The following is a 24,152-nucleotide window of genomic DNA, read 5'->3' on the forward strand; positions in this document are numbered from 1 at the left end:
TATAGACGTACTTCTATGGTTCATAGTTTTTCCGTTCCATTCCACTGCACATTATAAATTGAGACCATTATTCGCCTTTGTTATAAAAATTTCAACAATAATTACCTAACACTATGACCTTGCAAAATATGTAAACCTTTGATGTTTATGTTGAGTGTTTGTTATTTCGTATATTGTTATAGATATAACCAGTTACAGAAATACCTTTTTTTGTTGTCTTACAAATAACGTGGACAATATTAAAATTGTTCTGTAATAAGTTTATTTATAATGACAATGTATTGTACCTGTTACGGTGTCATACCATACCAATTTAAAAGAATAATAATGTTAACTGATTGAAATCTTGTCAAGTAAACAACGACAGGAGAAAGTAGTTATTTTTTTGTACGACAATGTAATGAGATAGTTAAAACATATATAATATGATAATATGAGAATGAGCATGATAATTTTAAAATGAACTGCAAAATCCATTTCTAAAAAGATATGATCTAAGTCACGGTTCAACAATAATTGAAGACTATACAGTTAAACCGATCGAATAAAATTACAATACATACAAATCAAAATGTAATTCCGTGTTTAGGTCAAAACAAAAGATATTTTCAAGGAAGTATATGATTCATATGAGGGGATCATTGTTTAAATAATTAAAAATGGGTCATTTTTGCTCAAAATTTACTTTTGGAACTGCTGCGATAATTCATGTTATTATTAAGGTTTTTGCAATTTTTTTCCGCAAAGCGGAAGAAACAATCTTTTATATAAGACTTACTAAATTAAATTTGACCCATAATTTATTTAAATAATTGCAAATACAAATTGAAAAACAAATTTTCAAAAAAATATTAATTGCATTATAAACAAACACTATAAAACATTTTGTTTTGCAGAAAAAGTTGCTTTGTGGTACCAGTATAAACTGAAAAAAAAATGGTTAATAAATATTGAGTGGTTTATGAGATATTTAATTTGTTTATAACAAATTAACATTTTTTCAATTGCAAAAACGCGGTTGTTTTCTATAAAGTATGCAAGTTTTTAAGGTCTCATTTTTTTTGCTTTTATGTATATGTAGGTATTTTCTATAAATGTATTGACAAATCGAAATTTCAATTAAACACTCCTCTAAAATAACGTATGAAAATTTTTATAATTTGTTTAAAATTTGTTTTTTTTTTAATAACATTGCCGGAAATTAAAACTTTTGAAATTATTTTTCGATATTCGTGTTCCTAGTAATTTTTGACACATCAAAAAAATATTAATTTTTGTTCTGTCTGTATCATGTCGTGTAACAGCCGATCATATCATTATTGGTCTCGTGACTGTTTTGTAAATTCTGATTTTCATATCTTTTCCGATATTTTTATTTCTCCGTATTGTGTCATTCAGGCAACCTGCGGCTCTGTTTGCTCTATTCACTTGATCTTCCACTTCTGTTTCGAGGTTTCCGTAGCTAGATAGTGTGACGCTTAGATATTTAAACTCCGTCACTTGTTCTATTATGTGACCCTCCAGCTCTAATTTATATCTTATAGTAAATTTGCTTTGCATTTTGTCTTTTGCGGGAAAATTAACATCATAAATTTGCTGGCGGTCAGGCCCGCCGAGAGGGCGGTACAGCTGGTACATTTTACTGGGGCCCGGCGATGTAGGGGGCCCGGCGTTGACCAAAAAAAAGACATAATTTTTCCCGATTTTTTTTGTTCCTCACTATATGTGCATAATTCGTTTAATTAATACTCTGTTATATTTATTATATGACCTTAGGGCCCGCTCTTCCCTCCTTACCGGGGCCCGCTCATCCCTCTCGGTGGCCCTGCTGGCGGTTATATTAAATTGGTGTAGCATACGCCCTAAATATGCTTCACTTTGAGAGATTAGTATTGCATCGTATGCATAGCAGTTGTTTTTCGCTCATTTGGTATCCTTTTTAAATTCTTACTTTTTTATTATTTCGTCCATGATCAGGTTGAACAACAGAGGACTCTGGGAATCCCCTTGTCTTATCCCATTGCTAGAATTGGGTAAGTTAGTTCATCTTCCACTTTTACTTTTGTGTTGTTCTGGTAGATGTTTTCGGTCGTTTTAATTATTCTAGAGATACCTCTCTTGCGTATAATAAACTGATAACGTCCTGTAATTTGACCATGTCAAATGCCTTCTTAAGGCCCACTAAGGACAAAAAATATGCCGGTTTGTTATATTCTAATGATTTCTCCTGAACCTGCCTCCTTATAAATATAGCGGTCGGTACATGATCTTCCCGACATAAAACCTTGTTGTTCTTCTGCTAATGTTATAATTTTATTCAGTCTATTTGTTATCACTTTGGTTGTTAATTTTAAAGTTGTGTTTAATAAATTAATTCCTCTGTAATTCTCCGGGTACGATATGTCTCCCTTTTTGAGACAGCTCTTAGAATGCTTGATCTCAATTTTTGTGGTATTCTGTTATTTTGTTCTATTAATTCTGGAGTTTAAGTACATAAATTATGCTAAATTACGCTACTCACTCAAAGGTTTACTAACTCACTATCAATTTGTTGTATCCTGCTTATTTTTTAAAACGTTTTTATGTACTTGGCTTGGTCGGACATCATGGCTATTAAAGCACCCTATGTAACGCACAGCTGAATGTGGCTGAATTTTTATGTTTGTGGTTCACAGTGTTGCCATGCTGTTTTCTATATATTTCTTTCATAATTTCAATCAATGTTAAATGTACCTACAAGAATAATAATAATAATAATAATTTATTCAACAATAATAGGTACAATCTTTTTAGATATTTACAGCTAAAGTGAATAAGTTAACCCGAAGGTCTCCGAGAGGTGTGGATACACCTGTTTCGGTAAATAGGATATAAAATAATAAATAATAACATATTAACGTAAATAACATAAATACCATAAATAGCAACATAATACAATATAATATAATACAATAAATAGATAGGTACGTTTTTTTAATTGTAAATACACAGTTATGTTTTAGCAAATATGATACGTAGAGTAAATAATATAATGAAAACAATAAAATAAATACTTAGTTTAACAATAAAGCACGAATAATTAATTTTTTTTTAAACAATTATGTATGGCTCAATTAGTTAGTAATATTTTTGAAGAATGGTGTATATACGCATGTTTTATTAAATATGATAAAAATAATAAGCAAAATAAATCAGTTTAAAACAATATAAAATTTTAAATATAGGTATAAAAATTGGTAGTGACTCTAGAGTTTTATTTATTTTTTTGTTTTTTAATGTATGTAAATTTAAGCTACTATAATGATGTCACAAAAATTTCTTGTTTGTTCCATCAGAAATGATTTTAATTTCTTTTTAAATAGAAGAATATTCTTAGTATTTTTGATATCACTGGGGATATAATAGAATAATAACGTTTACTTCTCCGTCATTATACTAGGTAAAATGACAAATGAGGTGTCAAATGAAAGCTTATAATCCAAGGATAGTACTAAATGTGAGAAATTGGACCTATATTGTCTGTCCCTCAAAAAATGAGCGTTACATTGGGGATTTCTAATGTTGACATTAAAAGTTGCACTATTTTTTTTTTCTATAAAACATTTTGATCTAAAACTTACCATAAAACTTCTTTGTACTCTTTATTTTAAAATAAACGTAATTGAGAAGCTAAATTTTAAACTTCGTCACACAAATTTTGCGATTAAACTTTGCAATGCACAAATCCGCACCTGTTTGTTTGAAAAATTCATAACCTTTATCATGATAAGAATAAAAACTTGAGGCGTTTGAAAAATTCATAACCTTTATCATGATAAGAATGAAAACTTGAGAATAAAAACTTTGTCTTCAGAAATGTTACAGCTATATAGTGTAAAAATTTCAGAAAAAAAATATTAAAATGGAACAGAGTTGTAGCGAGGTAAACGCAAAAAAACGTGATTTCTTTTTTTTTATTTTTAGGTTAAAATTGCGATTTTGACAATGTTCCCCCACATAAAATTCAAAATAAACTTCATTTTCGTTTTCAGCACTCTCGAAAATATAAGGTATGAATAAAATTAGCCATTCATCCCTCTGTGGTCAGTATCTCGAAAACTAAGCGCTTTTTTGAGGGTGTCACGCTCGTGTATAATATCACAAAAATTGTAACGTGATAATATGAAAAAATAGAGGATACGGCAACGATGTCACAAGTGATGGTCGGATCGAACGCCAAAATCTACACAGACATATTAGGGTGCTTTAATATCCAAGATGTCCGCTTGGTCTGTTTCACGGACTCTGCAAATTTTGTAATCCATTTTAAAAATAGATCTAGGCTACCTAGGTACCTGAAATTTTCAGAATAGCTCAGAATTAGCTAACAATGCAATATTGAACTGCTATTATACAGGGTGATTGATTAGTGAGGTAAAGCTCCGTATATCCGTACTTTGAGCTTCACATTACAAAATTAGTTAGAATGTTACAGGGTGTTCGATAACATAGTGGCAGATCAAAGTTATGTTTTTTTTAATGAAACACCCTGTATTTTATTTTATATTCAACATCTTCGTAACTTCTCCATTACGTAATTGGGTTGAAGAACCGGAGAAAAAAAAGAAATTTACTTAAAACAAGTTTTTTCAAAATACAATTGTTTTAAATAATCCAAACTTTTGGAACTTATTGTCAAAACATAAATAAAGTTAATTTAGATGGGCTACGATTAAGATTAATTTTGACGCAGATGGTATAGATTATTTTACAGTCATTTTTTCTTTTATAAATTCGAGGTATTTGACTAATTTTCGTCATAGCTCGCTTAATTTTCATGCTAGAGGCTTTTATTAAAACTTATTTTGAAGGTATAGAAAAGTACTTTAAAAATGTTTATTACCATTTTCTATGAAAAATTAATCATTTTCCTCTATTTGAGCTCAAATCTTTTACATAAATTTACGAAAAACAAAAAATTCGTTTTCAATGACTCATAAGTTACTTAGCATTATCTTAAAAATTTAATTGAAACTAACCAGTTTCTTTGTTTTTTTATAAGCTTCAATTTTAATCAAGGATGATTTTTTCCTGAAAATGAGTAATTTTCGAGTTATTCGCGAGAAACTATTGAAAAACGTGTTTTTTAAATCTTCAATCGCGAATAATTCAAAAATTCTTAAGTTAAGTAAAAAATTGTATTCTACATTATCTTCATAAAATTAAATTCTCTATCGATTCTTGGTGTCATTTTGAAATTTTAAATTTCCACCCCCGAGAAAGGGTGGCATTCACCCCCGGGGCGGAAGCATACTTTGTCTCCAAGTCAGGTTCGTTATTTGCATAATTTTTGAGCTACTGTCAAAATTTCAAACAAATCCATGAAGGCCTTTAGAATTGCGAGGTGAATTGCTTAAATGAATGTACTAATAATATACAACCGTACAACCGTGGTATTATCAAAAGTACTTTTTTATAATTGTGTAATTTTTGGAATTATAACGAAACATGTTGTGTCCTGTATACAGAGTGGGCCAAATAAAAGAGCCCACCTCGACATTTGGCAGTATTATTAGATTTTAAGGAAATAAAAAAACAGGTCAATTTTTAACCTAAGAGGGACACATTTTTACGGTACATACATATGTCATTTGTCAACCCCCTCTCTTCCACAACCCCTACCCCTTATTTTTAAATAGGGAATAAGGGTCGTGTGCTGGCTCATTTGAAAGGTTATTCAATTCTCAATTCAGTAATATAAACATTAATATAATTATGTATACAGGGTGTCCAAGAAAAAAAAATTTAATTAAATTAATTGACACAAAAAGAAGAATGTATGTAATTTATTTAATTCAAAATACATTCTACTACTGTCACAAAACAGAAAAAAATGTTTTTTGATAAATAAACATTGCTTTTTGCCTAATTTCAATGTTGAATCTGCCACCCATCTGCCTCTTGGTAGGTTGAATATTGAATTTAAGCAACGAACAATATTTATTTATCAAATAAACATTTTTTTCTGTTTTATGTCAGCAGTAAAATGTATTTTGAGTTAAATAAATTACATACATTTTTCTTTTTGTGTCAATTAATTTAATTCAAAATAATTTTTCTTGGACACCCTGTATAAATGAGCTAGCACAGGACCCCTATTCCCTATTTAAAATTAAGGTGTGGGGATGTGGAAGAGAGGGGGTGGACAAATGACAGATGTATGTACCGTAAAAATGTGTCCCTCTTAGATCAAAAATCGACCTGTTTTTTATTATTTTCTTAAAATCTAATAAATACTGCCAAATATCGAGGTGGACTCTTTTATTTGGCCCACTATGTATAACAAAACCGTGTTATTATACAAAGTACTTTTTTATTATAGTGTAATTTTTGGAATTTTAAGCATTTTAAATCGTCAAATTATTTTTTCTACGAGCGTGCAAAAATGCCTACTTTCGCGCACGCATTTTAGTTTAGAAAGTTTCACTTTTCCGCACGCGTGTTACTTTTCCGCACGCGGTTTTTACTTTTCCGCACGCGTGTTAATTTAGATATGTTAATATGGCCTTAAAGTAATTATAATACATGCAATAAACTAATATTTAGATATTATTTGCTAATTTATTTCAAATATATCTTATTGTGTTCCTGTTTTAATGAAATTAACGCAACAATTCAATAACATAAAATTATTTTGACATAATATTCGAAAATCAAATCGGTGGACAATAACAGTCGTTTTGAATCATCGTCATGGAAACCAAGATCGTCGTCATGCTAACTAATATATTGAAAATTTGGTTTTGACAACCTTGTCAAAGAATTAATTTGTGTATGTATTTTCATATTAATTAAATTAATTGATTAAGATTTGGTAATTTTTTAAAGACTCTTAGAAAAAATATTGTTCCTAACTCTTGCAGAAAGTCTATTTTCCGCACTCGACTGCTTGCCGAACTCCCGCTTCGCGTCGTTCGGCAAACTGCAGTCGCGTGCGAAAAAGAATGACTTTCTGCACTTGTTAGGAAATAGTATATTGTGCAACAAGTGCAGAAAGGTACTAATTTCTCACGAGTTAGAAAAGTTGCGGTACGAGCGCAAGCGAGTGCCGCAATTCAAACGAGTGAGAAATTACCTTTCTGCACGTGTTTCACACTATACTTTTTCTACAAGCACAGTTTTTCCTAAAAATAAAAATCACAATTTCCAGACGACGATTAATTATAATAGGTACCTATGTGATAAATTTTGAACTGTATTTAATTAATACCTACTAATCAATTTAAATTCCTTATACCTAAATAAATTGCACAGAAATCAGTTAAAAAATTAATGCACTGCCTTAATTTGTTTAAATTTAAACAATTATTACACATTATTGACATTATATTTATGCAGTCACGGATTTACACAAAACCTACTTCATTCGACGTCTCTTGCACAGGTTGCTAAATCCTCATTGGTTATTTGATAATTATAAAATGTTTAATAAGAATAAAATTGTAAAATAAAACAGTTGTAACATCCATAATTTAGTTTCTATGCTATAGTTAAATATAATAATTGTCTTAAAGGTTATATATTTGTCTAAAGTTGAACTACGGATGTAAACAGAATATAACGTTACTCAGAATGCGGTAGTCCACGGATGTAAACAGAATATAACGTTACTGTTACTCAGAATGAGGTAGTCAACTGTGCAGAAAAGAACTTTGCGGCACAGAAACGTCACTTTTCTGCACACTAATGTCAAATATCTTATACTGTGAGAAAATATCAAGTTTGCTAACATAAAACCGTGCAGAAAAGTGCACTTTGAATAGTGGTTGTAGAAAAATAACTATTATATTCTCTCTTATAAGTAATAAAAACGTTTTGTTATAAAAAAGTTCTTTTTTTCAAGTGTACCTAATTATCTTATTATTACTAAAATACTTATAATAATCTTTTTGTTTCAGGGATCAGATCCAAGGGTAGCAACATGCAGAGGAAAACTCCAGAACAGACGATCAAAGTTAAACCAAGAGATTAACAAGGAGTTGCGTTTACGCGCCGGCGCTGAAAATTTGTTTAAGGCAACTACAAATAAAAAATTACGAGAAACGGTGGCTGTGGAGTTGAGTTTCGTCAACTCAAATCTTCAGTTGTTGAAAGAGCAACTGGCGGAGTTGAATTCTTCGGTGGAGTTATACCAAAGTGATAGGTGAGTTTAAACAAAGAATAGCTTTAATAATGTATGTATGCATAGTATACATACATTATTAAATATAGTAATGTATGCATATAGAATAGTAATTATTTATTGGTTATTTGATATATTTTTATTTTGTGTCGGTTATTATTTATATCGCTTCTGTATACGGTATTGCGTAATTATATCATTACGATATCGTCTACCACTTGATAATATATTACCACATCATGGTAATCAACAGAGGAAAAAAGTTAAGAAATAAAAAATAATTACCAATCAAGATTCGCGAAAATGAGAAAATGTGTTTAAAATGTAGAATCTAGAATATATTCTACAAAGAGGGGGGTACATAACCTAATCTAGAATTCAAAGGGGGGTACATTACAAGCAACTGCTGACCGAAAACAGAAAAGCTTTTCTAGGAGAAATTGACGAAGTAACATTAGTAACGAAGAGGAGTTACAGTTAATAAGTAAAAATGAAGTAAGTAAGATAAATGCTTAAGGTCATGGGTACATAATTCGCAAATATTTTACGGCTATCCCTACTTTTTCTGCCTTTACACGGCAAATTATGTGTAGTAAAATTCACACTGGTATGGATATGTAAACATTACTAGAATGTCATTCTACTTGAAAATGTCATTATTAACTTAAAGAGATGGCTTTTGAATGTTCTTGGATAACTGCTATTTGTATAATTGCAAATTATTAATTCAGTTAATAAATGTGATAATTTTTTCACTAACTATGTATTCAGCGATTGTAATAATTTATATGTACAACAAAAACTAATACGCAATCGAGAAAAGAGGAAAAGTGTTAAAGTGATTTTTTAATAATATATTGTTACTATAGAACGCTTACAATTTTGAACATCTTTAACAACAAAATACTTGGATCACAGAATATATTATCCTGATGTATTCTTTGCTTGGATCTTCCACAAATAATATTACACAATAAATAACTTTTTATTAAGTTCACGTCTTAAATTAATTATTTATCAAAAATACACTATATATCAATATTATTTAATCAACAACTCAAAATATTCCCGATGCCATGTCAAATATTTAAAATTGTCACTGATTGTCAGTGTCTGACTGACAATATTCTATTCGACTGAGTGCGTTGTAAGACAAAGATAGATTTGGAAAATATTACCACGGACATGGTGTCCATTTTTTTCGAATCCTGAAAAAACTAATAAATACTTTTAAAAAACTTAAACGCAGAATGAAAGACTAAATTATTACTGAGGGCCGAAAGTCCCTTAGAATAAATAAAAAGTTTAATTTGAATGAGATATTTGAAATTAAAAATCACACTAAATTTTCTCTTAGTTTTTCACTTCTGTAACTTACTAAAATAAACATTATAGAAGTTCTCAGGGCTTTTCGGCCCTCACTAATAACGTAATCTTTCATTCTGCGTTTAAATTTTTCAAAAATACTTATTATTTTTCTCAGGATTCGAAAAAAATGAATCCCCATTTGAATAGCATTGATATGTAAAAAATTTTGGCAATAATATTGAGACTAATTTGCTTTACAGAAAGAATCCTGCGAGAATACCAGGACCAAATCTTCTCCTTAAAGGAGATGCAGACAAATTATTATGAAGGTAAAGTTTGTCTGCAAGTTTTGTTTGTGGATTTTAGACAAGCCTAATGATAGAGTCAAAATGTATCGAGCAGTGGAAAATTTGAGTACCAAAAAAATTAATGAGAATATTTAAAATGACACTAAATGACTGTACCTTGAAATTGCTTTGCACAGTCACATTTGAAACAAGACGATAAACTACCCCAGATAATCGAAACAACATCGAATAATAATATTGCAATCAAAAAATTAAAACCTTATCTTGTAAAAGGTATATTTATATATATAATGGATTTCTACTGCTGTCGCCGCCTCTCCATACCCAGCTTCCAATTTTTTCTATCGTAACACATATCTTCATCTAATTGCCTCAAATCCATTGCCTCAAATCCATTGCCTCCTGAATATTGTCGCTCCAGCTTCTCCGTGGTCGTCCTCTTTTTCTTCTCTACGGTGGGACCCACTCTAATATTTTTCTCGGCCAGCGAGTCTCATTCATTCTTTTAACGTGACCGAACCATGTCAGCTGTCTCTTTTCAATATCGTCTATTACAGTTTTTTCCACCTTCATACGTTCTCTAATTGTTTCATTTCTTACATGTTTTAATCTCGAAACCTGACAACTTCTCCTCAAAAAGTCCATTTCTGTACTAAGTAGCTTCTTTTTATTTCTTGCACTTAAGTCCCAGACTTCTGCACCGTAGATTGTAGCGCTCTTCATTATACTTTCATATATTCTTCTCTTTGTTTCCTTCCTGATAACTTTGTCCCATAAAATTGAATTGAGGGATCTAGTGATGCTTCTACCTTTATTGATCCTGTGTTGTATTTCATCTTCACTATTTCCTCGTTTGTTAAATATAGCTCCCAAATATTTGCATTGTTTCACACCAACAATATGTCGTTGTTCCAATGGTAGGTTTTCAATGTCTTCGTTTCCCACTATGAAGTATTCTGACTTATCCATATTTATTACTAATCCTGCCTGTTGGTAATGCTCATTTAGCTTCCGTATCATATAGCTTAAGTCATCTTGATTTTGGTCGTCCTAACTTGGTCGTCCGCAAAGTATAATGTAAATAGGGTCGTCTCCCACTTTCAGTCCCATCGGTTTTACTGCTTTTGTCCACCTCTGTAAGGATTGGTCAGGGTATATTTTAAAGAGAGTGGGAGATAGACAACATCCTTGTCGGAGGCCTTTTGAAGTATTAAATGCCTCAGTGAAATTTTTGCCGTTTTTGATTCTGGTGTTAGTGGTCTCATACAACATTCTAGTTGCTTGTATGAGTTTTCCATCGATACCGATGTCTTTCATTAAATTCCATAGTTCTATTATGGGGACACTATTATATTTATGCTTTTTCTAGGTCGATAAGAGCGATGTGGGTTTCCTGATTTCTTTGTATTCTTTTTTCTAGTGCTATTTTTAAAGTGAAGAGATTGTCTACCGTTGAATGTCCCGCACGAAAACCAGCTTGTTCTTCAGCTTTCTTTTCTTGAATTTCTTGTTCTTGAGTATAATCTTCCAATGGTGCTGATGACTGCGATTCCCCTATAGCTTTTGGGGTTATTTTTAGGTCCCTACTTATGTATGGGAGTAATATGCGATGTTAGCCATTCATCTGGTACTTTTTCTCCATTCAGGCATCTTTCGAAAAGATTTTTAAGCATATCCCATAGTTTGGGTGGTCCATATTTTATTAATTCAGGATTAATTCCTCCAGCTCCGGGTGCTTTCCGGGATTTCATAGTTTTAATAGCTTCTTCCAATTTGGTTTTATCTAGTTCTATTTCGTGTTCACTCTGTATATCATTCTCTTTTTCTTGTATTCTTGTTATGCATTGTGGTCGTTTTTCTACCAATAATTCCTTAAAATGTTGTTCCCACTCGGCATCAGATATACTCTTAATTGTGTGCCCACCTTTACGTGGACCGCGTTATGTAATAGCGGATTAAGCGCCAAAATGTAGTTTTAAGATAAATCGGTTTAAAGATTTTAAATTTGTTTTTGGTACTATTTCTAAAATATAGTACTGACATGTTTCATATTTAATATATTAATGCAAATGTAAATAGACTTTTACATGTGTTTAAAATTTTTTAAAAATAATTTATATTTTAAAAGTTATTCGATCAAATGTCGCTTAATTCGTTAATGATTTTTTAAGATATGCATGAGTTAAGATCCGAATACCGGATTAAGAGGCATATTTGGCGCTTAATCTGATGTTTCCTGACAAAGTTAATTCGATATCTTAAACGTTAGTAAATATGTTATGTTTTGTAATAAAGAATTAACCGACTATTCATGGCGCTTGATTCGTTATAACACTTACAAAGATGCGGATTTTTGTTTATGACAATGTATTATGTACCATTATTGGAGTATAGTTCGATATTACAAATCCTAGTGTGAGATTTTTTTAATAAAATAAAAAATGTCGCTTAATACAGACATTTAAAAACAGCTTTTTTTAAATTTTTTTACAAAAAACATATTTTTATACATAGATTTGCACCCTAGTTGCAAGATGGCACTATTATCTCGATTTTGGACTTTTGGCGGTTAATCCGTTATTACATAACGCGGTCCATGTGATGTTCTGACATTCTGTATCATCTTCCATGCTTCTGAACTCCTAGTTCCTCCTAATTGTTGATCTATGTATTCACATTTTTTGATCCAGGTTGCGTTTTTTCTTTTAATCACTTCTCTTTTTACTTCTCTATTTAGGTCCCTGTATTGTTGTTGAATCTCAACGTTTTCCTGATTTTGTAGACGTTGTAGGTGAAGTTGTTTTTTCTTCTCTATTTTCTTCTCGATATCTTTATCCCACAATTCTGGTTTCTTTCCGTTTTCTAAGTTTCCTAGTGCTTCTTGTGCTGCTTGTTTTATGCATGTTTTTATGTGATTATATTCTTCTTCGGTTGTTCTTTGTTCTTGACTTAGTTTCTGTTCAAGTCTGTTACAGTACAGATATTGTGTACTTTCATGTTGTAAGCTGCTAATATTATATTTTTCTATTTCTGGATCATATGAATTCCTTTTGTGTTCTTTGACAACAGTTGACACCTAAACTCTGCCATGTAAGGTTATACCTACAATTTCCCAACCAATATGGTTGATGTCATGTGATGCCAGGGGTTAATCTGGAAATATTTTTAACATCCTTTAAAATCAGATAATCTAATGTAACCCCAACTGTTTAATATCAATTTAAGGGTTTTTACCCGTACATTTTGGTGGCTTAGCATGTAAACCTGTGATAACACTGATCATGGAATATTGATTCCGAAAACGTTTTGTTGTGATACAGCCCTTTTTAGGGATTTTAAATATACCTTTTACAAGATAAGGTTTTCATTTTTTGTGATTTTTGGTATACAGCCAGTACAAGAATTTTTTCCTTGTGATATTTTTAATATTTTAATCATCCATGATAGCTATCGTTCAAGCTGGCCTAGCTCAGTCTACCAAGGTGTGTGTTCGTCTTAATCTTAAATATGAACTCTGAACATTCAGAACGGAAGCAAACAAAACAATATTTTAACTAATCATGTTTATTGTTCAATAAAGATATAATACAAATATGACTTAGTAAATGCATTAACAAATATATTCAAGTTCTTGCCAAAAACTAACAATTCTTGGATTATATTCATGCATGGCTTGTGGTGTTGGTTCTATGGTAACTCCTTGATGTCGAATGGTACAGCTGTTGACTTTTCTTGACCTGGGCTAGATGGACGGCATCAGGTCAATGCAGCTACAGTCTTAGTGATGTTAATCGCTGCAGTCTAGTAGAAATGCATCTTGGTTGTAGTTGTCCACAGATCACCTACCTCCTCTAGATGTTTCACGATAACGCTTTGGTTAAATATGAAAAACAGTGCTCCATGCCGCTTGTATCGGAACTAATGCAAGCGGGAATTTCAAAATGTAATTTTGGTGGGAAGAAAATGTTAGGTTAAAATATTTGTATAGTTGAAAAAAAAAATAATTTGGTTTTAAAATATACAAATTATTTTTAATTTCAAATATACAAAATACCATTTGGGAAAAAATAAGACATGACAACGTATTTTTATTTATTTATTTAATACCAGCAAAACCACTTTGTATATACTTTTTTACAAATCGTATCTTTACAAATGAAATTATTAATAGTTATCTTCCAAATTGAGTTCCAAATACTTCTACAAAAGGGTATCTCAAATGATTGAAACATGTGTGCATCTCTACTTGTTGAAGGACTTTCAACTAAAACAAAAAATTAATATAATTTATTTGATAATAACCATATTCATTTCACGTAAAATAATTTTTATTAATTATATATTTTCAGTAGGGGTTGCTTACTTGGTGTTACATTCGTTTGCTTCCCTACACCACTAACTGTGTTACTTGTTCTCTAATAACAAATACTTGTTGAACTCACCATGCAAATGTAAGCTAGGAATTTGATCTTCCTAGGGATCTTCAAATCACATTCGTTTTGTTTCAAAAACTGTATTTGAATCCATTTTATCTAAATCAGGATTTTTTATTATTGCTAACAATCAGATTAACATTTACTGACATAAAGACAAAGGCATACTCATAGATGAGGGGGCGGGGGCATACTGACAATGATGACAATTGACAAATTATAATGACACTTCATGACTCAGTGCTATAGAAGAAATCTTCACTCCAGGTGCATGGCGACATCTCAAAAAACGTATCATTACTAAAAATGACATTTAGTTTAGGGTGACCTTGAGATACCTGCGTGAAACATCTAAAGAGAGTTAAGTGATCTGTGTAGTTATCAGTTGTCAGCCTTGTAGTGCATTGCCGGCGATATTGCTTCATGCTCCCGAAAGGGTAAAGGTAGATTTTATCCAAAAACCCAAGAGATGATTTGTTGAAATCAATAGCTATTATCAGCCTGTAATTTGCTTTTATAATTTTATTAATTCTTCCCTCTCCATTATTGTCACTGTCATTGACATGACACTCATGACAGAGCAACGTAGGAGATGGCAGGCATGTTCCATCTTAAAAGATAGATACAAGTCGGAAAAGTGAAAGAATACCCATGAACGATCATATCAAGCACATATTTTGGATTTGCTGCCTTTTTTATAAATAACAAACGAGAGCGATAGATTATTAAGTGTTGTCTACAAAGCAAAAACGTTATCCAAGACATACGCAGTTACATATTTATAATTGACAGAGTGAGACGATGATACAATTAAACTCACACTTGACTATTTTTGTACTTCTAATGTCATTCTTAGAAAAACATTCAACATGAGTAGAGATAATGATTGTATAAACTACTATTCGAGTAACCGTGCTGGTCAACTATAATCTGACTGTTTCGATTTCTGTCACTTTGACAGTGAAACTGGGTTAGGGTCGGTAGAGTTTATAAATTTTAATTATCAGTCATATTTACTTGAATAAATTCAGTTCTTTTAAGAGGAAACAGTAGTGATCAACAGGTAGCAAAAACGCGTTCCAAGATTGCGGCTGTAATTTTGAATATTTTTTCGAGATATTTGGCACACTTATACTAAAATTTTTTATTTCATTAGTAGTTCCAAAATGACACAAAATCTAGGCATCGGATAAAAAAGTTTATTTGAAAAAGTGTATTTTTTTGTTCTTCTTACAGACTCGTTTTTTTAATATTGTATTTAATTACAGAGTAATTTCCACATATTAATATATTTTTCAAATTGGGCTCTGTACCGCCAGTCTTTATTATATTACGAATACGTGTGCCAAATATCTCGAAAAAATATTCAAAATTACAGCCGCAATCTTGGACCGCGTTTTCGCTACCTGTTGATCGCTACTGTTTCCTCTTAAGAGCTATTTTGATATTATATTGTATTTTTGGTTTGGTAAGTATTTATTTAATTAAAATATGTCAATAAAATTTGTAAGTAATCATCTGTCAATATGGTTAACTTCTGTCTATGAGTTCGCCAAACGTGTATATATTACTCTGCCTTTTCAATCATAGTGTATGAAATTACAGATTAGTATATTTTTACGAATGTACATTTATTTGCAGATAATGTCTGGAAAATGATCTGGATACCTAATGATCTGAATTCATTAAGTTTACTTTAATTTTAATCACTTAATGCAGCTGACATAAACGACATTTTTTAATTTCCTGTTACTATTTACGTCCACTGGCAACTTTAACATGGAGAAATTCATAATATTATAGTTGCTTACTCAATATTTTTGTATTATTAATCTATATCAAATAATTAATTACGGTAGTAATAGTAACATTTATCACCAATAAATATATATTATCAGAAAAAGAATAACATCACAAAAATTTTTTGACACATTCTTACGTAGCGAAAAATCGTACGGTGGGGTAGTAGTCACATCCGTTTATTTTCAGTATTAATTCACGGTTATTAGACTTTATTAGTAATGTCTAAGAACCGTGGTATTAGCTTAGTTTAGACTTTGTTTTGACTAGAAATTTTTGATGTGATTCGTGTGCATATGGGTATTCTTTCATTTTTCCGACTGTACCTACAGAGTAAGAATATATTAAGTACGTTCAGTATGATGATTTAGATGTTAGATGAAAAGAGAGTAGGTGGGGGCAAAAGTACGCACGAGGCAAAGGTACGCACTTACATTTTTCAGTAACTTCTTATATGTTGGCGACAACATCTTGTGGCATATGTTTGTCCTACTCAGTAGCATTGGATGAGAAACTTTGGCGCAATCAGGGCGAATACAACAACAAGAATGAGGTAAAAATTATTGTTGTACCTTTTGATCTAATTTTTCTTAAAAATTGATTGATTCTAATTCTTAATCTTTCAAACTCAGATTATTATTGGTTAGGCATGTTGAAAGTTTATTGTTAGAAGACTTCGTCTACATGAAAGTCTGAAGTTCACATGTGCATAGTTTCTTATTGAGGTTAGATTTATTATTGGTTGCCGGATGGGGCAAAAGTACTCACACAAATGGGGCAAACGTTCGCAGTGCATACCTTTGCCCCTTTGCCCCCAGTGAGGTAGACTTGGCAAATGCATGTTTTAAGTCAATCTTCAAAGTAAATATCAAGTTGAGCTCGATATTCTATCAGCTAATTTTGTTTCAATTGCAAAATGTCTCAAATCCGCAAAAGTACGCGCATGCGTACTTTTGCCCAATTGGGTGGGGCAAAGGTACGCATTTACATTTTTTTTTCAAAAGTTATCAACACTACAAAAATAATATTGTAGAATTTCCATTTGCCTAATATAATTACAAAATGTATCAATTTCACTTTCATCTATACTATGTGCCAATTCAAGCATTAGGAGATTCACTAGAGATGTAAATTTAGAAAATGCATACCTTTACCACCACCTACCCTATAGTAAATAGAGGATAACAAAAGAGGTCGCCAAACAGGTTTTTAACGGGAAAATAAGTTAAAACGAATAGAAGATAATTATTAATGAATTATTAAAGAAAATAAAGTGAAATAATTATTTAAAAATAAAATAGCAAAGATGTGACGTTTGTAACGTTACACATTTTCGATCAATTTACGGTTGCAAAAGGCTTGAGACAGGGAGATCCTTTATAGCCTATATTATTCAACTTAGTTTTAGAAACGGTAATAAGAAAATGCAGCATGAAGGTGGAAGAAACAATCATGAAAAATAAACACAACTGCATGGGCGTTGCTGATGATCTAACGATCTTTGCAAGAAATGCGAAAGAATTAAGAAGAGTGATGAAGAAAGTTATTGGAGTGGAGCTAAATCAAGACAAAACCAAATATATGATCATGGTAGGGACAGAAGAAAAAAGAAGAAGAAGACCCTAGGCCTGTTGTGCGTATAAATAAATATTTACAAAACGATCGTATTATACGGTCTCATACAGTACCCTGTAAATATTTCTCATGCAAACGACGCTGCAATGCCGTATGAATAGGTACTTAATAAATTTACTAGCAGCAATAACCTTGATCGCCAAATGATGTTGTTTACCGTACACCGACACTATTAACATATTTCCGTTCATAGATGCCGCAGGGCTCGTGGCCTGACCCACTTCCGCGTAATAATTCTCCTCTCACTCTTTGTACAGATGCAGCTATTAATACGCGAGAGAAATAGATTATGGTAATACTATGGCATTAAATGTTTGTCTACGTAATTGATGTTTTGAGATTTCAAAGCGGTTGTTTTCTAGGATATTATTGGTAATTTACTCTTAATCGTAATAAGCACCACTGATTTAGGTTATTTAGGATTAATTTAGAATTTTTTACTTAATAGCTTCTGGCAAAAATACCACATAATATTCTCAATTATACTCTTTATTAACGATTAACTGAATTCATGGTAAATGAGAGAGTAGCGATAATATACCAGGGAAATGAGCAAAAAAGACCCTGTTCGGGACTGTGACAAATCCAGATATCTGAATTTTTTTAGTTATTATAGGACTATATAATTTCGGGAAACGTTGAAGGGCGCAGAAGTAGAGGTCGCTCATCTACTCGATGGACGGATCAAGTACAGAAAGCCAGTGGAAAAACATTCTCTGAATCCATGAGGGAAGCTCAGGACGGAAGCCGATGTAAAGAGATAGTTGCTCGTATTATAGGGAATCACGACACTCATAGTATGGTATAGTTAGACCCAAACCCAGACATCCAAAGTGAAAGTTATCCTCTAACACCAAATTGTTCTATATGGTCCACATAATGTTCAGAAAAAAGTCACACCATTTTGAGCGTCGGGTTTGGGGGGGAGAGGGGGGAGAAATCTGCAAATTCGTAGTTTTTTACGTTTTTCGTAAATATTTCTAAAACTAGGCGGTTTAGCATGAACAACCTTCTACACAAAATTGTTCTACATTAAATTTTAAATAAAAAAGGTCCTATGTATAACCCTTCTAAAATGAACGGTTCCAAAGTTACGGAGGTAGTATATTATAATTGGTCCAAAAAAAGGCCTAACCCAGACATCCAAAGTAAAAGTTTTCCTTCAACACCAAATTGTTTTATATGGTCCACATATTGTTCAGTAAAAAGTTACACCATTTTGAGCGTCCGGTTTGGGGGGGGGGGAGATGGGGGAGAAGTCGGTAAATTAGTGGTTTTTTTACGTTTTTCGTCAATATTTCTAAAACTATGCTTTAGCGTAAGGAATGTTCTATAGAAAAATATTCTACATAAAATTTAAAACAAAAATGGTTCTACACATAATTGTTATAAAATCAACGGTTCCAGAGTTACGGAGGGTGAAAAGTGGAGGTTTTCGATACTTTTTATATTTACCGATTTCTCTCCCCTCTCCCCCCCAAACCCGACGCTCAAAATAGTGTGACTTTTTTCTGAACATTATGTGGACCATATAGAACGATTTGGTGTTGGAGGATAACTTTCACTTTGGATGTCTGGGTTTTTGGTATAGTTATAGCCAAGCGCGGCTCCTCCTTAGGGTCAATTGGTCAATGACCCCCCTAAAATAATCTCATAAAAATACCAATTTTATTAAAAATATCTTTTATCTAAAACTTCACTCTGAAATATAAAATTCTCTCTCAGCAATCTGCATTGGCAAAACAAATATAATAGATATAATAACGTCGCGCCTCGCGCTATACACAAGCCCGTGGCTGGGCCGTATTTTAAATTGTCTATATACAGTTCTTATGGCTTATGGACAAATGCATGTAAAATAGAAAAGAGACGGCAGATAGCAATTTCGTGGGCGAGAGTGGGAGTGACCTTTCCGTCGTATACCTCTAGTAGAGTCGACGGCCTCACGTTTAGTTAGTTACCGTCTGCTGATTGGATTTGTGGCTGCAGTGTGAGAAATGCATTTTTTTGCTATCCGTGTTTACTGTTTTCGAATGACGCTGTATGGGCGAAAAATGGAGTAACTGACATTAAGCATTTAAAAGTGAAAATTACAAAACATGCCTCTTCAACTACTCATATAAATTCATCAATGAGTTACGCAAGTTTAGGACGTGTTAACATAAGACAGCAACTTGATAGTGTATATCGTAAATCTGTGCATGACTTTAATGAATTGGTATCTAAAAATAGGTATATTTTAAACAAACTAATCGACTGTGTAAAATTTTGTGGAGTTTTCGAAATTGCATTGCGCGGTCATGACGAAAGTGACAGCTCCAATAATCGTGGAATTTTTCTGGGCCTTATCGATTTTGTTTCTGAACTGGATTTAATGTTTAAAGAACACATTGAAAAAAGTACAGTATTTAAAGGAACATCGAAAACAATTCAGAACGATATTTTAGAATCAATGTTAGCCATTGTGCATACTCATATCATGAAGGAGATTGGCCAGACAAATTTTGTGGCCATTCAAGTAGATGAGACCACAGACAGCTCCAATAAAACGCAGATGATTATCATATTGCGATATGTATTAACTGGTATTGTACATGAAAGATTTTGGAAATTTGTTAACCCCCTAGGTACTACAGCACAACATTTAACTAATGTAATATTGGAAGAACTTCAATTATTAAAAATTAATGAAGCACCTGAAAAATTGATTGCCCAAAGTTACGATGGTGCATCAGTCATGAGCGGTAAACTGGGAGGAGTACAAACAAAAATTAAAGAAATATACCCAAATGCACACTTCATTCACTGCTATGCCCATCAATTTAATCTTATCCTCCAAAAAGCGGCGAGTCAACACAAACCGATAAAAATATTTTTTGCAAATTTACACGGATTTTCGTCCTTTTTCGGCCGATCTCCAAAACGTACGATGGTTCTGGATAGAGTGGTTAAAGTAAGGCTACCTAAAGCTGCGCCTACTCGATGGGCTTTCAATACAAAATGTGTTGAAATTGTATACACTTATAAAGATGATTTAAAATCTTGCTTAGAGGAAATTATTGATGAGGAGCAAGATGGTAACAATATAAATCAAGCAACTGGTTTAAAAAGACATTTGGAAGATGAGCATTTTTTATTTTGGTTAAATTTTTTCCATAAAATAATGCCCCATGTTGATATATTGTTTAAACAATTGCAAATGCGAGACATTGATGTTATATCTGTCAAAAATTGTATCCTGTCTTTTAACAACAATATCCAAATAATTAGAAATACTATTTTGGAATCAGAAGTACCAAGCACATCAACAGCAAAAAAAAGAAAAACTACTGCAGAGGATCCAAAGCGACGAACTGCACTTGAAATTTGTGATATTATTATATCTGAAATAAATCACAGGTTTAGTTTCAATGATCATCTCATGATTTCACAGTTATTCTACATAGAGAAATTTGAAGCATACACTACCAACTTTCCGCAAAATATTTTAAAAATGGTGACGGCTAATTATCCCACAGTGAATATTTCCAAACTAAAATCGGAACTTGAAGTCTTATATTGTCGTGAGGATTTTCGCAATAGTGCTGGTGCAGTAGCCATACTTCAGCTTTTTATTAACATGAATTTGTCTGAAACATTTTCTGAAGCAGTGAAGTTATTAAATATTTTGTGCACACTCCCTATGACAACCGTGGAAAGTGAGAGATGTTTTTCTACTTTAAAAAGAGTAAAAACATTCCTGCGTAATACGATGGGACAACCTAGACTTAGTGCCTTGTCTATGCTGAGCATCGAGAAAACGCTTGTCAAGAGCATTCCAAATTTCAATGAGAAGGTCATAGACTATTTTGCAGAACTAAAGGATAGAAGAATTGACTTAAAATATAAAAATATTTAAAGTAAGTTTCGTTTTAATAAATTTACAATTTATTATACTATAAATATTCCTATCTATATATCAGTCAATAACCTGTTCATACCATTTTTCCTATATTTTTTAAAAGATTTACTCTAAAAAAAGACAAATTTAATTTTCGGAAAACTAGGGTAAATAGTATTGAGTTTTATCTAAGTCTGTATTTTTTATCTAAAATATAAATGCTAAAAGATCTTTTAAATACTTTAAAAAATCAACAGTTTGAAGTTTTCAAACCAAAATGACCCCCCTGAAGATTGACCCACGAGCCGCCGCTGGTTATAGCATAAATATTGCCCAAAAAATATAAAAAGTACCGAAAACTTCAACTTTTCACTCTCTGTAACTCTGGAACGGTTGATTTTATAACAATTATGTATAGAACATATTTTATTTTAAATTTCACGTAGAAAATTTTTGTGTATAACATTGTTTACGCTAAAGCATAGTTTTAGAAATATTGACGAAAAACATAAAAAAAAATTACTAATTTACCGGCTTCTCTCCCATCTCGGTATGTGGACCATATATAACATTTTGGTGTTGAAGGAAAACTTTTACTTTGGATATTTTGGTTAGGCCTTTTTTTGGACCAGTTATACTATACTACCTCTATAACTTTGGAACCATTCATTTTAGAATGATTATGCATAGGACCTTTTTTATTTAAAATTTAATTTAGAACAATTTTGTATAGAAGGTTGTTCATGCTAAACCGCATAGTTTTAGAAATATTGGCGAAAAACTTAAAAATCTACGAATTTACCGATTTCTCCCCCCTCTCCCCCCAAACCCGACGCTCAAAATGGTGTGACTTTTTTCTGGACATTGTGTGGACCATATATAACAACTTGGTATTGAAGGATAACTTTCACTTTGGATGTCTGGGTTATGCCATCTTTTGGATCAAATATACTATACTATCAGCAATGAGGAAACGACTGAGGAGGAGGAGACCTATATAACGAAAACCGATACGTTTTCTGCAGAGATTTTGGCATATTTTTTAGTGATTAACAAGGTAGTGTAAAAAATACCATTTTTTCGATATTTATGTATGTATACACCGTTCTTAGGCGTCAACGCCCTTCGGTAGGGATCTATGGAGGAGTATCACCAAGCCGGAAGCCCTTATCCCTTCCCGTACCGCTCCTCCATAGGCCGATCAGACGCCAGTTTATTCCAGACCAAGCCGTAGACTCTATCGAGTTTTATACTACGACGTTGGCCTTTTATAAATTTCATGACCTAGCTGAGGCTCGAACCAGCGACCGCAAATCGCAAATCCACTAAACTTGTCGATCGACTGAGCCCCAGCTAACTGGACCGTCAAGACCGACTTTTTCGATATTTACTTACTACAAAAACCTTAATATTTGAGGTGAAAAAATTACAAAATTGTATCTTTTAAAACATAAAAAGTTTTAAAATTAATTTGTTGCTACGAAAACTCCAAAGGAAGGCAAAGGGGTCGGGACAATTAATCCCGGGACAAATAATCCCAGATAAAAATCCCCACAAATTATCTCTGGACAAAAAATCCCCGGACAAATAATTCCCGGAGAAAAAATCCCCGACAAATAATCCCCACAATTTTTTTTGAAAAAAAACCCCACAAAAAATCCCGGACAAAAAATCCCCAAATAATATTTGCTGCCGAATAAAGTTTTCTAAAAGTTTTCCCAAAATTTTACCAAATTTCGAATTCCAATTCCATGCTGAAAACAATTTACATGACAAAAGAGTGTGAGTTTTTTCAAAAATCGTGGAAGATATGAAGAATGAGCTAAGGCCCCGTTCTCTTGACAGGCGCTTGACAACGCGCGTTTTGATAACGCCCGATTATAACTACATACATTTTATTTTACTTAAGACCGTTCACATGCTAACGCGCGTTTTAGGTCATTAAACAAGTACAAGTACTTAGGTTTCATAATATCAAACAAAGGAACAACTGAAGAAGACTACACTGACATAGAGTAGGACTTAGGACAAACAAGAGACTGCATACGAAAACTGTACCCGGTACTGTGGGATAACAGCATCATTACAAAAGCAAAAATAAGAATATATAACGACATGACAAGAAGTATCCTGAGTAGTTGTTGTGGAAATTGGATAATAAATAAGAAATCTAAAATCAAACTAAGAGTAAAAGTGATGGAATTCCGTAGTAGAAGGTGCATAGTAACAAGAAGAGATAGAATAAATAACATAGAGATTAAGAAAAGAATGGCAACGAACTCAGATATAATAGACTACATAGAACAGAAGAGATTAACCTGGTACGGACATATCAGAAAAGCATACAAAAAACGTTGGATAAACAGAATAACACAGTGGAAGAAGGAAGAGAGGCAGACCGCGAAGATCTTTTAGAGATGAAGTGGACGAAGCAACGGAAAGAAAAAATCTACATGAAGGGGACTGGTAAAGCAGAAAGAACTGGAGAGGACGGTTGAGTGAAGGAATACAGTGAAAACTGTGGAAATCTTACATACATAAATCATCATCATCATCAATGGTGCTACAGCCCTATGAAAGAGCCTCGACCTTCCCAAGTCTATTCATCATCATCATTCTCTTTGCCT

At 32.4% G+C, this 24,152-nt stretch overlaps 1 protein-coding gene and 1 long non-coding RNA gene across 5 annotated transcripts in view; one reads left to right on the top strand and one right to left on the bottom strand.

Annotated features, from left to right (window-relative positions):
• LOC114331272 (rhophilin-2) overlaps positions 1–24,152 on the top strand; it is a 394,761-nt gene that overhangs the window by 300,587 nt on the left and 70,022 nt on the right. For all 4 annotated transcript variants that reach the window (XM_028280789.2, XM_028280797.2, XM_050654837.1 and 1 more), the window contains one exon: positions 7,938–8,182. In XM_028280789.2, the coding sequence (XP_028136590.2) occupies positions 7,938–8,182 (245 nt within the window). The remainder of the gene's footprint in view (positions 1–7,937; positions 8,183–24,152) is intronic.
• Positions 13,856–14,340, bottom strand: LOC126887378 (uncharacterized). Its single transcript, XR_007699037.1, has 2 exons — positions 14,141–14,340; positions 13,856–14,041 (listed from the first exon to the last, which is right to left on the bottom strand). It is a non-coding gene; the product is annotated as an uncharacterized LOC126887378 (long non-coding RNA).

This window comes from Diabrotica virgifera, chromosome 6, assembly GCF_917563875.1.
Source record: "Diabrotica virgifera virgifera chromosome 6, PGI_DIABVI_V3a".
In the NCBI taxonomy this organism is placed as follows: Eukaryota; Metazoa; Arthropoda; class Insecta; order Coleoptera; family Chrysomelidae; genus Diabrotica; species Diabrotica virgifera.